Source organism: Gadus morhua, chromosome 6 (assembly GCF_902167405.1).
Source record: "Gadus morhua chromosome 6, gadMor3.0, whole genome shotgun sequence".
Lineage (NCBI taxonomy): Eukaryota > Metazoa > Chordata > Actinopteri > Gadiformes > Gadidae > Gadus > Gadus morhua.
The window spans coordinates 19413599-19430929 of NC_044053.1; the positions used below are offsets into that span (position 1 = coordinate 19413599).

At 48.9% G+C, this 17331-nt stretch overlaps 1 protein-coding gene across 4 annotated transcripts in view; it reads left to right on the forward strand.

The window, feature by feature from the left end:
- fgfr1a (fibroblast growth factor receptor 1a) overlaps window positions 1-16097 on the forward strand; it is a 31230-nt gene extending 15133 nt beyond the window's left edge. The window contains exons 7-18 of one of the 4 annotated variants that reach the window (XM_030358635.1): window positions 471-661; window positions 1277-1427; window positions 5163-5359; window positions 5847-5992; window positions 6156-6277; window positions 7625-7735; window positions 8607-8797; window positions 9704-9826; window positions 10508-10578; window positions 10952-11089; window positions 14179-14284; window positions 14539-16097. In XM_030358635.1, the coding sequence (XP_030214495.1) occupies window positions 471-661; window positions 1277-1427; window positions 5163-5359; window positions 5847-5992; window positions 6156-6277; window positions 7625-7735; window positions 8607-8797; window positions 9704-9826; window positions 10508-10578; window positions 10952-11089; window positions 14179-14284; window positions 14539-14742 (1751 nt within the window). In that variant the 3' untranslated portion in view covers window positions 14743-16097. Of the gene's footprint in view, window positions 1-470; window positions 662-1276; window positions 1428-2484; window positions 2630-5162; window positions 5360-5846; window positions 5993-6155; window positions 6278-7624; window positions 7736-8606; window positions 8798-9703; window positions 9827-10507; window positions 10579-10951; window positions 11090-14178; window positions 14285-14538 lie in introns of all 4 variants that reach the window. The other 3 variants (XM_030358637.1, XM_030358636.1, XM_030358639.1) reach the window with 3 other exon arrangements.
- The last annotated feature ends 1234 nt before the right edge of the window (window positions 16098-17331 follow it).

The following is a 17331-nucleotide window of genomic DNA, read 5'->3' on the forward strand; positions in this document are numbered from 1 at the left end:
CATTTGCCACTGTGGAGCTAGTTTGGGTTTACTGATCCCCCATCCCCCATCACATTTTCTAGTTTGAGTTTACTGATCCCCCCCCCATCCCCCATCCCACTCATTTTGAATATATCGTCTTCAAAATGACTTCAAACATTCCAAGGGTCGGTTCTAAATCTGCCTCTTGACTCCGTTTCTTGGTTAATCTCCGTAATTGCGCGCAGCGTTTAGCGCTGAGGAAGCAGCCACGCTCACTTCCTGAGCTCTGCATGCAGCCTGCGTCTCTGGCGACCTCACAACCGATCTGATTCTGAACGCCAGACCTCGCCTCGCAATCTCAATCCGCCATCGTAATGCGGACCAGGTTTCATAGAGACGGAGGGCATTGCAACGCGTTTGTTTGTGTGAGACCACCGTGGTCTGCTTTAACGGGGCTGCGTGTTGAACGTGTGTGTGTTCCCTCTCTGCCCCCCCCCCCCCCCCTCCAGAGCGCTCCCCCCACAGGCCCATCCTACAGGCCGGCCTGCCCGCCAACCGCACGGTGGTGGTGGGCAGCGACGTGGAGTTTGAGTGCAAGGTGTTCAGCGACCCCCAGCCCCACATCCAGTGGCTGAAGCACATCGAGGTGAACGGGAGCCGCCTGGGCCCCGACAAGCTGCCCTACGTCCGGGTGCTTAAGGTAGGAGCACACCCTCCGTGGAGGGGGGGGGGACACAGATGTTTAGTCTGCTCGGGACAAACGTGCACAAAGAGGGTCTCAGCTTTCGTTGGTTGTTAAGAAAGACGTCTTTTTATATATTTGCTTTCGTTAAACCTTTGCTAAGAATTAAGTCATATGACTGCTAAGAAGTGTTGAGGGTTGATAGAATGCTGAGAAAGGACTTCCGAACTTGCTTTGAGTGATGAGGAACAAGGGTTATAAACTCATTTGATTGCTTATAAAGACCTTCTAAACTACCATTGGTTACAATGACGTCTTGGTGAAAACCATGCGATCACAAGCCAAACGAGAGGCTTAAGAAGCATCACATTGTTACTGATGTTGACCGCTATTCAACGAGAAAGACGTAACACAATGTTCTGTTCATTTACATGTAAGTGGACGTGGTGATTTTGCCTTGATGTTTATAAATGCTGCATGTACTGTTTACAATTTAGTGCCATCCCTTCTGAGAAGCGACCGCCCTGCACAACGACAGACCTGCACATCTCTTACTGTCTCTGCCAGCGTTGATGTGATGTTGTGTCCGTGCTGCCCTGTGTCCCAACTCCCCCCCCCCCCCCCCTCCTCCAGCATTCTGGGGTCAATAGCTCGGACACCCAGGTGCTGACGCTCTACAATGTGACTGAGGAGGAGAGCGGCGAGTATATTTGTAAAGTGTCCAATTATATAGGCGAGGCCAATCAGTCGGCCTGGCTGACGGTCACCCGCTGGCACCCCACAGGTAAACCGGTCCGCTGGAGCGCACGCACACGCCCACACCGCGGCCACGCCCGCACCGGGGGCCACACCTGGCGAGTTAGGGGCCCCACGCTAGAGACAACCTGCCCATGTGGCTGTTTCTCTCCTCCCTGCCTCCCTCCATCTTGCTCTGCCTCCCTCCCCCCCCTCCTGCCTCGTTTTTTCATCCTGACTGTAAATGACGCTATGGAAAATTCCCAGCAGAACAGTTGAAAGTGTTTAGTTGCTGGTTTATGTTGGAGTCTGCTCTCATTCTTGCCCCGTGCCGGTGCAGTGCCCACCTAATAAGGGCCTCTCTGTCTGCCATCCTGCTCCATTACTCTCGCTCTCCTACCCCGCTCACCTCTCACAAACTCTCTACCTAGCACTCTCTGTCTCTTGCTCTCTTTCTCTGCCTCTGTCTGTCTCTCTGTCTGTCTCTCTCTCTCTGCCGCCGTCTCTGTCCCCTCTGTCTTTGCCTCTCTCTCTGTCTGTCTGACTTTCTTTTTGACTGTCTGTCTGTCTGTCTGTCTCTCTCTCTATGTGCCACCTCTTCCTCTTGTTGTCTCCCTCTCTGTCTGTCTTTCTTTCCCTTCTGTTCGTCTCCTCTGTGTTTCCCTCCAATATGGCAGCTTTTAGTCCTGTTCTGCTGCGGTTCTTTCCATGCTGGCCGTCTCCTGCATGCAGAGATGGGCCCGGGGGATCGTGTTCATCTGGGGCTGGAGAGCAGCGGTGGTGGGGTGAGACTGGCGGCCCGGTGTAGGGTGAGACGGGCGGCCCAGTGAGGCATCGCGCTGCCTCGGCTTAACTCCGCTTCTCCTCTTACAGGGCTTACACCCCCCCCCCTCCCTCCATATGGGGGGGGGGCTCTGGGTGAAACTAACTTGTGGGCGAGTCGCTGTCGGACCCAGGAGTTCTGGGAAGGCTCTTGGTTCCCCCCCCCTGTTCCCTTTCCGGTATTCCCCTCTTCTCGCCCTTTCTAACGGATGACCCTCCTTTCCCTCTCCTCTCCTCCTCTGCTCCTGGGCCTCTTGGTTCGCCTCCTCTCGTTACGTCTCCAGACCGCTGGCCTTAACACCACGGACAAGGAGATGGAAGTCCTCCAACTGAGGAATGTGTCTTTTGATGACGCTGGGGAGTATACCTGCTTGGCGGGCAATTCTATCGGGTTCTCTCATCACACTGCATGGTTGAACGTCTTTGAAGGTATTGGTGGTTCTCCCTGCGCTCCCTCGCCTCTCCACCGCCTCCTCCTTCCCCCCCCCCCCCCCCCCTTTGCCTGGCTGTCCCCCGTCACATGGGGCAGAGCAGGGCTGTCGTTGGGAACCCCTGCTCTGCTGGGTCATGTGACAGGAAGCCAGTGCAGGGTTACCCTGATCCCCTTCCTCTCCTGCCCCTCTCAACTGGACCTGTGCTCGGCCCAGACCCTCTGGATGGGAGAGCACGGCTCATGTTGGTTTTATTTAATCGAAACACAGGCTGCCCAACAACCCACTTGGTTACATCTCTTAGGGGTAGTAGAAGTCCTGTACGGGGGGGGGGGGGGGGGGCAATAACCAGGTTGTTGACCTGATCACTGCCAGGTGTAGCGTGGCATTTAAGAAAAGTAACTGATGGTTTGTTGGGCGGTTCTGCTGTGAATTTTATTCAAAACGGTGTCTCCCATTCTGCCCTTTTAATTGGTGTTTACATTGGATTTCATTCAGGGTTATTTTTAACGATAACAGCCTTTGACAAGCCCCGCAAATGACAGATCTCTGATGTCATTTCCTGCTGTGCACACAGCGGTCGGCTCTGATAATTGGCCCGCTGCGGTGTCTCCGGGCTGCCAGCGGGCATTTGTCCAATTATCAAGCGGCTTGTCACTCAGGGGCTGTTCGCACAAGCGTGGGCCGCTTGTGTTGCCGTGTTACTTTGGGGTGTAGTGGTGGGCGGGAAGAGAGAATCCTCGGTGTGACCCCTTGGCCCTCGCTGCAGTTTGAATAAAGTAAAATCCATCTAAACATTGGTTACAAGTTGTAGCGTTGGCTTGTGAGGCATGGACTGCTTGGTCTGCATAGGAAATAGCAAACAAATATTAAGACTCTTTATTCCTTTACCTAGCTCTTCTTTTGGGCAATATATAATGTATAATTTATATTTGTTATAACTAGTTAATATGTTTTAAATAACGTAATTAATACAGGATGACAATCACATGTTTATTTAAAGGTGTACAGAATAAAGTGGCATCTCTAGAGGAATGGACCTGGCAGAAATGTACTGTAATATTCAAAGGTATTTTAATAAGGGATAAATCCCACTGACTGTTACCTTAGGATGAGCCTATAATATCTACCTACTGCAAAGAGGGTCCTCTTTGACAGAGCCGCCATGTTGCACCACCGTGTTTCAGTAGCGAAGACGTGCTTCAGTCTTTTATATAATCGCTATTTTCCTTGATAGCTATGAACTATGACCCTTTGAGGGGGTATTCAGTTTGTTTCGGTCTTCAACCTCAGTCTAGATGCCACTGAATCATACTTCACCTTTAAAGATTCTGTTTTAAATACAGTGAGCTACTTATTTTGTTGCAACCAACATGAAGTTGCAACAAAATGTAAATAGTATAATTTATTTTTCCTTTTACCTTGTATTCATACATATATATATAAGTATTTATTTATGTATAACAACATTTCTGAAGACAACCTTACCAAGGGGCACACCCGATTCTTTCTATACTAAAAACTGCTACACCTTGAGGATAATGCAAATAAATGTTGGTGATTTCACCTAATGGGAGGAAAAAAACATTCTGGATTTGATTCTTAAACTGATTTCAAAAAAATTATTCTTATTTTAATTTATTCCAAATAAAATATATACAATATGGATCTTGCGACAAGCATTGTAGTCATGATGACGCAAACACACTCTTTTTAAGAAACAAAATATATTTTTATTTTTTTATTATGTTAAAGGGTTTCAGAATGGGACATTTGTTAGGCAAATAGTCTGAGCTGTAGTAGTATAGCTTGCTATGTAAGAGAATAGTTGATACTATTCATTTAGTTATATTATTATGTTTGTGTGGATGTTTGTTGTTGGGTGTGTACCTCCGACACAGAACACCAGAGCCATTGCACATCTTTGGATGATTTATTGTTTGTGTTACCGTTGGTGACAGTCTGTCGAGCTTTCAGCTGACCTCTGATTCACATCGCTGGTGTTCAGCACAGAGAACGCTTCTTCTGTCCCCCGTACCGCGTGTGTCTATGGCTCTGGTCTTCTTAGTGTGTGTGTGTGGTCTTAGTGTGTGTGTGTGTGGTCTTCTTAGTGTGTGTGTGTGTGTGTGTGTGTGTGTGTGTGTGTGTGTGTGTGTGTGTGTGTGGTCTTCTTGGCGTGTGTTAGTGTGTGTGGTTTTCTTGGCGTGTGTGTGTTATAGTGTGTGTGGTTTTCTTAGCGCGTGTTATAGTGAGTGTGTGTGGTTTTCTTAGCGCGTGTTATAGTGAGTGTGTGTGGATTTCATAGCGCGTGTTATAGTGAGTGTGTGTGGTTTTCTTAGCACGTGTTATAGTGAGTGTGTGTGGTTTTCTTAGCGCGTGTTATAGTGAGTGTGTGTGGTTCACTTAGCTTGTGTAATCGTGTTTGTGGTTTTATTGCGAAGGCATTTCATAGCTGTCTGCAATGTTGACCCCTTGTCCCCCGCTGACCCCTGCCTCTTCCCCTCCCCCCCCGCCTGGCCCCCCCCCCACAGCGGTCCCCCACTACCCCCCCGCCAACCACACCTACCTGGAGGTGGTGATCTACTGCGTGGGCTTCTTCATCATCGCCGTGATGGTGGCCACGGTGGTGCTCTTCAAGATGCGCACCACCTCCAAGAAGAGCGACTTCAGCGGGCAGCTGGCCGTCCACAAGCTGGCTAAGAGCATCCCGCTGCGCAGACAGGTAACAGAAAGTAGATAGGGGGTTTGCAAACCTACTTCCTTCTCACCCTCCCTCTTCCTGTCTCCCTCCCTCCCTGTGCATCGTTTCTGAAAACATTTTGGTTTTATGGGGTATGTTTCCATGGGAGTGTACCTGGTAGTCTGCATGGTAGCTGGGTTTGAATGAACCTTTATTCGTAGGGCTTCCCGATTCATTGCGAATCTCTGAGTTGGTTTGTGGCAGGTAGGTCAACCAGGTGGGTATGGATATTACATTATACATATTAACTCGTCATTGCTCAAATGTTTTGCCAGTTTAACACCCTCGTCTCGTAAGCAGACTTCTTGTATCTTTCACATTTGAAACCTTTCTAAGACTAAAGACATGATTCTAGAGTACCCGCCCCCTTCACCCCCATATGCCCCTCCCTCTTCTGCCTGTCACTCTGATAAGCCCCTCCCCTTGCGGTGCGGCCTCCCCGAACAGGAAGTAATGTGCGTGTTCCTTCCTGCAGGTGTCTGTGGACTCCAGCTCCTCCATCCACTCGGGGGTCATGCTGGTGCGGCCCTCCCGTCTCTCCTCCAGCGGCTCCCCCATGCTGTCGGGGGTCTCGGAGTACGAGCTGCCCCAGGACCCCCGCTGGGAACTGTCCCGCGAAAGGTGCGTACCGGCGGGAGGTGGCGGGGCTTCACTACACCTGAGGAAGCCGCTGCAGATCCATTCTGATTGAATAGGAACAAGATTGTGATCCAAGGGTCATTCCTGCAGTCCCCTGTAACCCCCCCGTCCCCTCCCTTCTTCCCCCTCTGTCTGCCCCATACAGGCTGGTGATGGGCAAGCGTCTGGGGGAGGGCTGCTTCGGCCAGGTGGTGATGGGAGAGGCCCTGGGCCTGGACAAGGAGAAGCCCAACCGCGTCACCAAGGTGGCCGTCAAGATGCTGAAGTGTAAGTGATGAGCTGCGGCTACTTGTGTTCACTAGCGGAGATGGATGAGCTGTTTGTTATTGAAAATAACAATTTGGTGTTACATTAGGTGCGAAATATTCTGGTGTTCTTTGCAGGCTGTTTTTCTATGTCTGCTATAACTGGATATCGTGTGTCTTGTTTTTTTATCTAATGGAAGCCATGTAAAAAGTATCCTCTTCTGTCGCACTGTTTGATGGATGAAGCTGAGTGGAATGAGGGTTTGTAAAGTACTCCGTTTAAGGGTCTTGGTGACGACTCGAGGGATTCACCAGTGATCAAAATCAATCCTCACACATAAATGGGTCAAATAACGAGGATATTCCAAAAACAATGACTCTCAGTTGGGAGTCCCCAGATGTGGCGGTGGTGCCCTAGGAGGGGCCTGCTGGAGTCTGAGAGCGCTTGACATTTAATACGAGGGGAACGGCGTTCCTGAGCTCCCCCACACGGGGAGGGATTTTTTATGAGGCCGCTGCCTTTTGAGTGGCTGCTGCTGGGGGGGTCGGGTTTCAGCAGCGCCACCTGAGCAGATCGGGAGGAGGTCTCCTGGAGCAGCGGTCCCCAACCCCCGGTCCGCGGACCGGTACCGGTCCGTGGGTCATTTGGTACCGGTCCGCAGAGAAAGATTATTTATTTATTTAATTTTTTTTTTATTTTTATTTTTATTTATTTTTATTATTATTATTTTTTTTTATTCACTTCGCAATACTGTCACTCTTTTACATGCCATAAGTCTATATGCAGTTGTTAGATTGCATATAACATGTTTGCATTTTTGGCAACCTCTGCGCAACATAACCCAACCTGAATCTGGTTTATTGCAATGGTGTCGAAATGAACATGGCAAGGGTGCTCCACTGCCATCCAGGAGATCTGCTTGGGTGTGTGTTGTGATGGCTGGTTTAAACTGTGCAAACTGATTACTCAATGTACAGCAGGTGTGCAGCCTCACCCAGCCCCAGAGTCAAATCAGACTCAGCCAGGTGAGGCTGGTTGAACCAGCCATCATCCAAGTACACTCCCAAGTATGTTAATACTTATCTCAAAATGAGCTAAGCCTTGGAAAGTCTGCAGTGCTGAATGCTGCCCCCCCTCCCCTTGGTTTTTTTATCGGTAGTCAACAAAATCCTTAAAGTCCTCAACTCCCTCACTTCATCGTTGTTTGGTCTAGCAGCCAGGTGGGTAATGTACTCCTCCCATGAAATCCGCTTGAAGGAAGTCAATAGACTTAAGTTGTGTTCCCAAACCCTGACGACCCTTGATACCGTGTGGGTCTGTGTTGTCCATCAGCTAAAGTTCTGCACTTCTCCTCCCCTCTGTGTGCAGCGGACGCCACCGAGAAGGACCTGTCGGACCTCATCTCGGAGATGGAGATGATGAAGATCATCGGCAAGCACAAGAACATCATCAACCTGCTGGGAGCCTGCACGCAGGACGGTGAGTGATAAGCTAGGGACGGAGAGACCCACTCGCGCGTTTACCCCCGTGTGTGCGTGACCTTTGGAAACTCCTCTCCTGAAAAGGACAGCGGAGAAGGAGCTGGCGTCGGGCCTTTGTGCACATGGCACGTTCGCAAAGCCAGCTCCTGATTCCCAGCACTTGTACTAAACACATGTTTAGACCATGAGCCTTCTGGCAGCCAGCATCTAAGCTCTGGGGTTTGATGATGAACACAGCTGCTTCCAGGGCTCCCATATCTCTGAAATCATCCCTGACAAGGCCTGGCACTGTTCTCCAGCCCCGGGCTGCCGCGGGGCGGGGGCGACTGACCTCCAGTGAACCTCCCGTCCACCCGGCACTATTGACCACATTCCTCCAGGCCTTATCTGCTGTCTGCATTGAAACGTCTTATCTAGAGTAAACAGCCCTGTGGCTTCGGTCACGCTTTTCACTGCAGAGTATCAATGAACAGGGCTGTGAAGGTTTGTGTTTGGCATCCTGCAGTCGTGCGGTGTCACCGCGCGCTACGGAGCAGCGCGCTCTGACTTAGTGTTCCCTTGCTGCGTTCTGACGGCAGCAAGGCCGCCCGACTCGCATTTAGATGGAGGCCTTCAGCAGATGTTCTGTCCAGGGAGTTACCTGAAGAGACGGACCGCAGGATCTGAAATCATAAAATAGCCGTAACCTATCCCAGCGGGATGGATATTCTACACACTTACCTTTATGTCTAATTATAAAAGTATATAAAGTATCCATCTTAAAATCAGCGAATAAATAAATGCAGGGGCACGATAGGGTGTCACTAGAGGAAGTGATCATCAGTGTATCGATTGACTCCCCTGCCCTAACGGTTCCCCCCTGTCCACAGGCCCGCTCTACGTGATCGTTGAGTTTGCGTCCAAGGGGAACCTCAGGGAGTACCTGCGGGCCCGGCGGCCCCCCGGCATGGAGTACTGCTACAACCCGGACCAGGTGCCCGTGGAGAACATGTCCATCAAGGACCTGGTCTCCTGCGCCTACCAGGTGGCCCGCGGCATGGAGTACCTGTCCTCCAAGAAGGTACACCCCCCCCCCCCCAACACCTCACCCTATAACAATACTGTCCCAGTACCCCCCCCCCCCCTATAATAATACTGTCCCAGTACCCCCCCCCCCCCTATAATAATACTGTCCCAGTACCCCCCCCCCCTATAATAATACTGTCCCAGTACCCCCCCCCCTATAATAATACTGTCCCAGTACGTCTATAATAATACTGTCCCAGTACATCCCACTATAATAATACTGTCCCAGTACATCCCACTATAATAATAGTCCCAGTACATCCCACTATAATAATACTGTCCCAGTACATCCCACTATAATAATACTGTCCCAGTACATCCCACTATAATAATACTGTCCCAGTACATCCCACTATAATAATACTGTCCCAATGCATCCCAGTATAATAATACTGTCCCAGTACATCCCACTATAATAATACTGTCCCAGTACATCCCACTATAATAATACTGTCCCAGTACGTCTATAATAATACTGTCCCAGTACTTCCCAGTATAATAATACAGTCCCAGTACATCCCACTATAATAATACTGTCCCAGTACATCCCACTATAATAATACTGTCCCAGTACATCCCACTATAATAATACTGTCCCAATACATCCCACTATAATAATACTGTCCCAGTACATCCCACTATAATAATACTGTCCCAGTACATCCCACTATAATAATACTGTCCCAATGCATCCCAGTATAATAATACTGTCCCAGTACATCCCACTATAATAATAGTGTCCCAGTACGTCTATAATAATACTGTCCCAGTACATCCCAGTATAATAATACAGTCCCAGTACATCCCACTATAATAATACTGTCCCAGTACGTCCCACTAGTGACATCCCACTATTGATTCACGCCATTAAAGATTGTGTGTGTGTTTTTTGTGTGCGCAGTGTATCCACAGGGATCTGGCTGCTCGTAACGTCTTGGTAACCGACGACAACGTGATGAAGATCGCAGACTTTGGCCTGGCCCGCGACATCCACCACATCGACTACTACAAGAAGACCACCAACGTGAGCTGACCCCTCTCTGACCCCCCTACTGACCAAGTGATCAGCAAGGGCTCCACACGTGAGTCCCGGGGACCTTCTCGGTCCCCGGGACTGTAACACTGTAACACTACTCTTGTATCAGCCCATCGGATCCTGTCCACTGTTAGTGTGCGATCAGATGTAAAATATTTGGTGTTTCTTCCAATTCATCTGGACCATTAATTATGTAAACCATTACTTAACCATTAAGTATCTGAAATATACTTGACGACATGGTTGACCCAAGTCTTCACATCAAGTCAGGCTACAAAGAGAAATAGATGAGTGGAAATATACAGCTTGACGTTAGATCAAAGAGCTTGCTTAACTACAGCGCCATAAGTCAATTTAAGTTCTGTTCCTTAAAAGTACGAATGGGATATGAAGCTAGAATCCCTAAAAATGATCTCTGTTCCACAAATGTACTTGTGAGGTATTGGTTTAACGCCCCAAAGAATCCTTAGGGTCTACATGGTTTGTGTGAAGCTCTACATCTTCACCGTCCTTTAGTAGGCCTGCTGTCTGAAGCTGCTCATACTGCTGGTCCCTAGAAGCTGCAAAACCCTTCTGTAAAACTCTGAGGATATGGAGGGAAGCTCCCGTGCAGAAGTTTCGGGCCGTGCTGGTCCACAATCTTCTGACGTGTCGTTGTTTATCCCCCAGGGCCGCCTGCCAGTCAAGTGGATGGCACCTGAAGCCCTGTTCGACCGCATCTACACCCACCAGAGTGATGTGTGAGTCTCCAGCACCGTAACACACTCGCAGTAACACACTAAACGTAACACACTGACGGTAACACACTGACCGTCACACACCAACCGTCACACTCCCACACAACCACACTGACAGTCACACACTCACAGTAACACACTAACAGTAACACACTACTCGTAATGAGTATAATACAATGTATTTTGCCCTTTTCGAAAAATAACTTGCATCACAAAGTTTGGGGTCCAGTAACAGAAAATTCACTATTGTTGAAGTACAACAGAGAAATCCCACCCATAGCCCCGCCTAGCATGAGGAGCTCCGCCTGTGGTGTGAGTCCAGACCCTGGTCAGCTCCAATGTGTCTCTGTTTGACCTTTGACCGTCTGCTGGGCAGCTGGTCGTTTGGCGTGCTGCTGTGGGAGATCTTCACCCTGGGGGGCTCCCCCTACCCTGGGGTCCCCGTGGAGGAGCTCTTCAAGCTGCTGAAGGATGGGCACCGCATGGACAAGCCCTCCACCTGCACGCACCAACTGTAAGGCCGCGCTACGCCACCCACACCACCTCACACCACCTACACCACCTACACCCCCTACACCACCTACACCACCTCACACCACCTACACCACCTCACACTTCCTCACACCACCTACACTACCTCACACCACCTCACACCACCTCACACCACCTACACCACCTCACACCACCTACACCACCTCACACCACCTACACCACCTCACACTTCCTCACACCACCTACACTACCTCACACCACCTCACACCACCTACACCACCTACACCACCTCACACCACCTACACTACCTCACACCACCTACACCACCTACACCACCTCACACCACCTCACACCACCTACACCACCTCACACCACCTCACACCACCTCACACCACCTCACACCACCTCACACCACCTCACACCACCTCACACCACCTACACCACCTCACACCACCTACACCACCTCACACTTCCTCACACCACCTCACACCACCTCACACCACCTCAAACCACCTACACCACCTACACCACCTACACCACCTCGCACCACCTCATTGGGATGAGAGGCTCTTGCATTTACATTTAAGGCATTTAGCAGACGCTTTTATCCAAAGCAATAAGTACATTTGTCAGAAGAAAGAGAAGCAACATACCGCTGTTGGTACAGTACGGATGTTCATAGAACCAAGTGCCAAGTACTTACAATCGCTAGGTTAACCCCTTCCCCGTACACAACAAAGATAGCTAGGATAAGATGCTACACATTGCTATGTACCAGGGGCGTTGCTAGACCAAGAGCTTTACTGGGGCACAGGCCCCCAACTCCCAATACACTAATGTGTAATGTACGAGCTTCAAAATCCTTATCGTCACTCACTGTCATACTGTTGGCTATATTAAGGCACTGATAAAGGTAAAGAATCAAAGATGATTTACAAACAATAAGATTGCAACAAATTAAGATAAGAAAGACTCTGATTATTAGCTACCTCAACCTTAATCCAGATTTAAAATAAGTATTTCAGGAAAATAAAGTAACTAACAAACAAATAAAAAAAGTCTCTTCATGACCTACACCTCTTTATGACCTTCACCTTTTTATCTAAAGCAGTATTATGCAGGATGCTCCCTTTTAAGGAAAGTTGGGCCTTACGCTAACAAACTCTAACAAGATGGTAAAATCTAAAATGCACATGTATACTTATTTACAAGCTGTGTGGAAACAGCATAAATTTGGCAGAACGACATGGACTAGAAATATATCTCTCCTAGGTCACAGATATCCTCCTCTATATTCTGAATAGTTTTACGTCTAGCCCCCATCATGTCCTCATCCGATTCTTGCCTGCCTCTCCTCCTCCTCCCCCTGCCTGGCCCTGGACTGCCCAGCCTGTGCTCTTTCTCCCCTCTCTCCTCCTCCTCTTCCTTCTTCTCTTCCTCCTCCTCCTCCTCCTCGCTCCTCAATTAGTGTAGCAGCCACTAGCCAGCAACATCCACATAGGCCTAAGTATACTCACTGCATGCATTTCATAGGCTTTCCTACTAAACAGGGAAGCTTACCGTTTTCCGTATAGAGAAAACTAAATAGGCAAAATTGATATGGCAAAATTGATAAATACAGTACCACCACCGTCAGATAGGCGATTACAGGTTGTTTTTTTTAAACGATTGAACTTACTGTAGGGTTCTATAGTCATCTGATTTTGTAGATTATAGGCTACATTTTGAAATGCAGCAAACTTATTTAAGTTTGCCATTAAACCATTGATCAAATCACAGCACATCAAACTAGCAATTGTTGGCTATTACCAGCATAAATATCAATGTTAACGTTAATGTGGGCAATTATCATACCTCCCTCGTCCTTCCCATCTCTCCTCACTGCTCCTCTCCCTCTGCCTCTGTTCATGAAAAATTTCCTGATCTGAATTGTTTTTTCAAAAGGCTAATGTTTCGTTTACAGGACAGCTTCACAAAACAAATCCCTAAACTTTTACAGTGCTCATTTTCCGCGTCTGTGCGTGCACGCATGGAGAGAGAGAGAGAGAGAGAGAGAGAGAGAGAGAGAGAGAGAGAGAGAGAGAGAGAGAGAGAGAGAGAGAGAGAGAGAGAGAGAGAGAGAGAGAGAGAGAGAGAGAGAGAGAGAGAGAGAGAGAGAGAGAGAGAGAGAGAGAGAGAGAGAGAGAGAGAGAGAGAGAGAGAGAGAGAGAGAGAGAGACTATCTAGCTGCTAAATTAAGACTACAGACCCTCAGTATTGAAAAACTGATGCAAAATTTGTGGGCAACATTCTCTAACAACAATCAAGTTGTCATGGATTATGTCAAACAAGTTGTGAATTTGTTGTAACGTTAAAACAGGGGATGACTTACTTTGTGCTGATGTTTCCAGCTGCCGTGGTTTCCACTGTGTTTACAACGTAACATTAAGAAGAATTACGTGAACGATTCCAGAATAACTGCTTTTTTCATGGGATGTTGCGTTAAATCTTATCTAGATACAGTAGTGCTATTTTCTGATTGGCTATTATGTATCCCTTTTCTTTTTTTGATTGGCTGGTAAGTGGCAGGCTCGACTCGGGACTCCCGAGGCAGCAGGAGATGCGCTTGATGAATCCTGCCGGTTCCTTACCCATTAATTTAATAATGGTTACTGGAATTTTACTGGGGCACGTGTCCCAGTAAAAGGGGCTGACATCGCCTCTGCTATGTACTATTTTTAAGTCCAAAGACAGTGTGTTTGGGGCGGTAAGGGGGAAGCTATGCAGAGTCTAGGTGAACTCTGAACCAGTGAGCCTTGAGTCTCTTGCGGAAGCTGGTGAGTGACTCAGCGGTCATGACGCCGGCAGGGAGCTCGTTCCACCAGTGCTGTTAGATTCTTAATCCCTGACACAAGCCCACATCCTGACCCAGCAGCCATCATCTCTGACACTCAGATGTAGTATTTGACACAAGTTGGCACATTAACGCACGCCCATGAGATCATTGGGGCTTGTGTGGGAACGGCTAGTGCGATCTTGGCTCGTTTCGATTGTGAAACTTCCTGCTCTAAATGTTTCTCATCCTGCCTCCACCCCCCCACCCCCGCCCCCTCCCATACCTCCCACCTGCAGGGACATGATGATGAGGGACTGCTGGAACGCCGTACCCTCTCACAGACCCACCTTCAAGCAGCTGGTGGAGGACCTGGACCGCTGCCTGGCCATGACCTCCAACCAGGTCGGTCCTGCTGCCCCTGCTGCATCTTCCTGTCTCATCAGTTCTCTATGCAGTCTTTTTGATTCTCTACCCATGAATTCTCCCTATCTAGACACCCTTTTAAAAAAGCGTGTTGAGACGTGAAGCATTCATTGGTCTATCCATGTTCGCGTTCCACTTGGTTGCTCTCCTTAAAACCGTCCGAGGGGAACGCCGAGCGAGGCTAAACCTGTGGCCGTCTTCTCCCCCTCTCTTTCTTGCCGCCTTCCCTCCAGGAGTACCTGGAGCTGTCGGTGGGCGTGGACCAGTACTCCCCCAACTACCCGGACACGCGCAGCTCCACCTGCTACCCGGACACGCGCAGCTCCACCTGCTCCTCTGGCGAGGACTCTGTCTTCTCCCACGACGCAGGCGTCGAGGAGCCCTGCCTGCCCAAGTTCCCGCCACACCCCAACGGCGCCGCCGTCAAGAAGCGCTAATGCTAACACTAGCATTAGCACTAGCGTTAGCCTAGCGCTAACGCTAAGCGTGTGTCGGCATGGCGCTGACACATGCCACCTCCCACCCAGCCCCCCTCCCCCCCACACCGCTACCCCCACATGAGTCCTTCCTGTCCTGCGACGGCCACAGAACAGGCGCGGGCTGGGTGGGGAGGGGGGGGGACCACGGACCCAAGGGCCTAGCGGGGTCGATGCCGGAACTCTGGTGCTTCTTTGACTCGGATGCATGACTCCCACTACCTGGCTCCCCCCACACAGACTGAGGTGGGCTGGCTACGATGTCAATTAGGGGGGGGCACCGTGCTACTCGGTGGGCCAGCGCTGGAACATTAATTTTTCTACAGAGTGCTGCTCTGCCCCCCCCCCACTGGTCAGGAGAACCATAGGGCTGACGATGGTGAAGGTGATGCAAGTTGTGTTGCGGCTTATTGTTTGGTGTTACATTGCTGGTGAACTGCAGAGACTGTACTATTAGCAAGGGGACGGGACTACCTTACACACAGAGGTCCATGTTTCATTCAAAAGTAACTTCTTGTAAATACAGGTAGAAAATTATAAATATGAATATATATTTACACTGTACTCTTATTTTTTAATATCATAATTGATTGCTTTTTTCTTTTTGTACAAGGATGCTTCAGTCTGATCCGTAAACAAAACGAAGCCCTTAGGGAAATAATCTGAAAATAATGAAATAATTGTACCATATTGTGGAAATGTTGGCCAGTTTTTGTTTTTCTGTCTTCTCTTCCTCCCGGCTTTTTTTTTTGCGCTACATCGCTGCGTCCGTGAGTACGTTGACCAGCAGTTGTTTTGTTTCCATGGACTTGTATTTTTTATTACCTCTACAACACAACAAAGCTTTGTGTTTTAGTGTCCTTCAAAAAGTCGTGTGTGTGTGTGTGTGTGTGTGTGTGTGTGTGTGTGTGTGTGTGTGTGTGTGTGTGTGTGTGTGTGTGTGTGTGTGTGTGTGTGTGTGTGTGTGTGTGTGTGTGTGTGTGTGTGTGTGTGTGGGAGAGATGATATCCTGTATTTCTTGTCTTATTCCCAGAGCGGTGGTTGGTGACCCCGCTTGGTCTCCAGTGTATATACGTGTGGTTGTTGGCCGGTCAAAGGAACGCCACGTCTTTGTTTTATCTTCAGTCAACAACGTGCACTTCCATGTGCATGCCTTCAATGTGATGGACTAAACTTCGTATTGTAAATGCTTTGACAGCAGTTACACCGGCTGCCTTTCCAACTTGATGGAGTTGCAAAAAACCTGTAAGTCACCGTTTTAAAAAAGGTTTACATTCAAATAAAATGCTATCGAAAATAAAAGAAATTAAAAACCAGCTGCTAAAGCTTCGGGTGATTTGAACTGAGCTTGATAAAGTCTAGTAGGTAAACATCAGCTGACATGTGTTACAAGCCGAGGGCCGCCCTGCCACTAGAGTCGTGGAGCAATCTAAACACAGGTTGCCGGGAACGATTAAATATGATAATGCGGCGCTGGCTTGACGTTGAGCGGCTGGCGGCGCGGGCGCCCAGGCCGGTCGTAAACATGTCGTTTATGGCGGCGTGAGTGGCCCCAGCGCCCGAGGCTTTCATCCCCCAGGCCTCCAGGCCTGCCACGGTCCGGCTGGCCCCATGCCATTGGCTGATGCATCACACCAGAAGGCTGTAGCCACGCAACGGCCTACCACACAAGAGATACAGGCGCCCCCCCCTCCCAACGCTGTGTTTAATCACCAAGAGACGGACGGAGGGTGGGGGGGCCATGCAGCTCTCGGTCATGTCCAGGTTGAGAGGCCTGCAGGAACCAAGAGAGCATTTCTAGTGTTGTTGATCGTTTAGCTTCTCCATCCAACAACGACCAACAAGTATAATAATGTAAATTGACGAAAGTAATAATACATGTATTTCCCTAGCAGACTAGATCATTGCTTTGATTTTCCCTGGAAACCTGTTGAATGTGGGGATAAGTGTTTTTGGGAGCAGTGTTGAGTGATGAGGAGGGGCTATATATATACATGTGTGTGTGTGTATTGAAACACAAATATACACAGGTTGAAGCAGCTTGGCCGTACGACCGATTAATGGCGTGTCCATCCTGGGTGCCATTAGAAGAGGAAGCATTAGCCCTGGACAGATGGCACAGGTACAGACTTTGAAAGAGCAAAGGTCGCTGTCTAGAATAGATACAGCACTTTTATAAATGGAGAGCTGCACTTAATGGTAATGCTTAAAAACAGGATGAGGCTCACTTTATTGTGTCTTTGTGTGTGTTAAAGACGCACTGGGTGCGGTCTGGAAGTGGTAGCACCATGTGTGTTATGAGTTCATAACTGCTATTACAAAGTAAAACGTTTGGTATTCATTTTCATGTACAGAATCATTTAAGCTCTCGGTCTCCTCGCCTACCAAACTTTCAATGGTTAAACTGCTGATACAGTCTTTGCTTAATAAAGCCAATGGATCTATAGCTTTCAAAGACTTGCCCCCACTAAAACCGAGGTTTTTCCTGAGGATAATCTGACATCACTCAACAGTGAACAGTTTCCTCCAGACTGTTGGAGGCAGACGTCT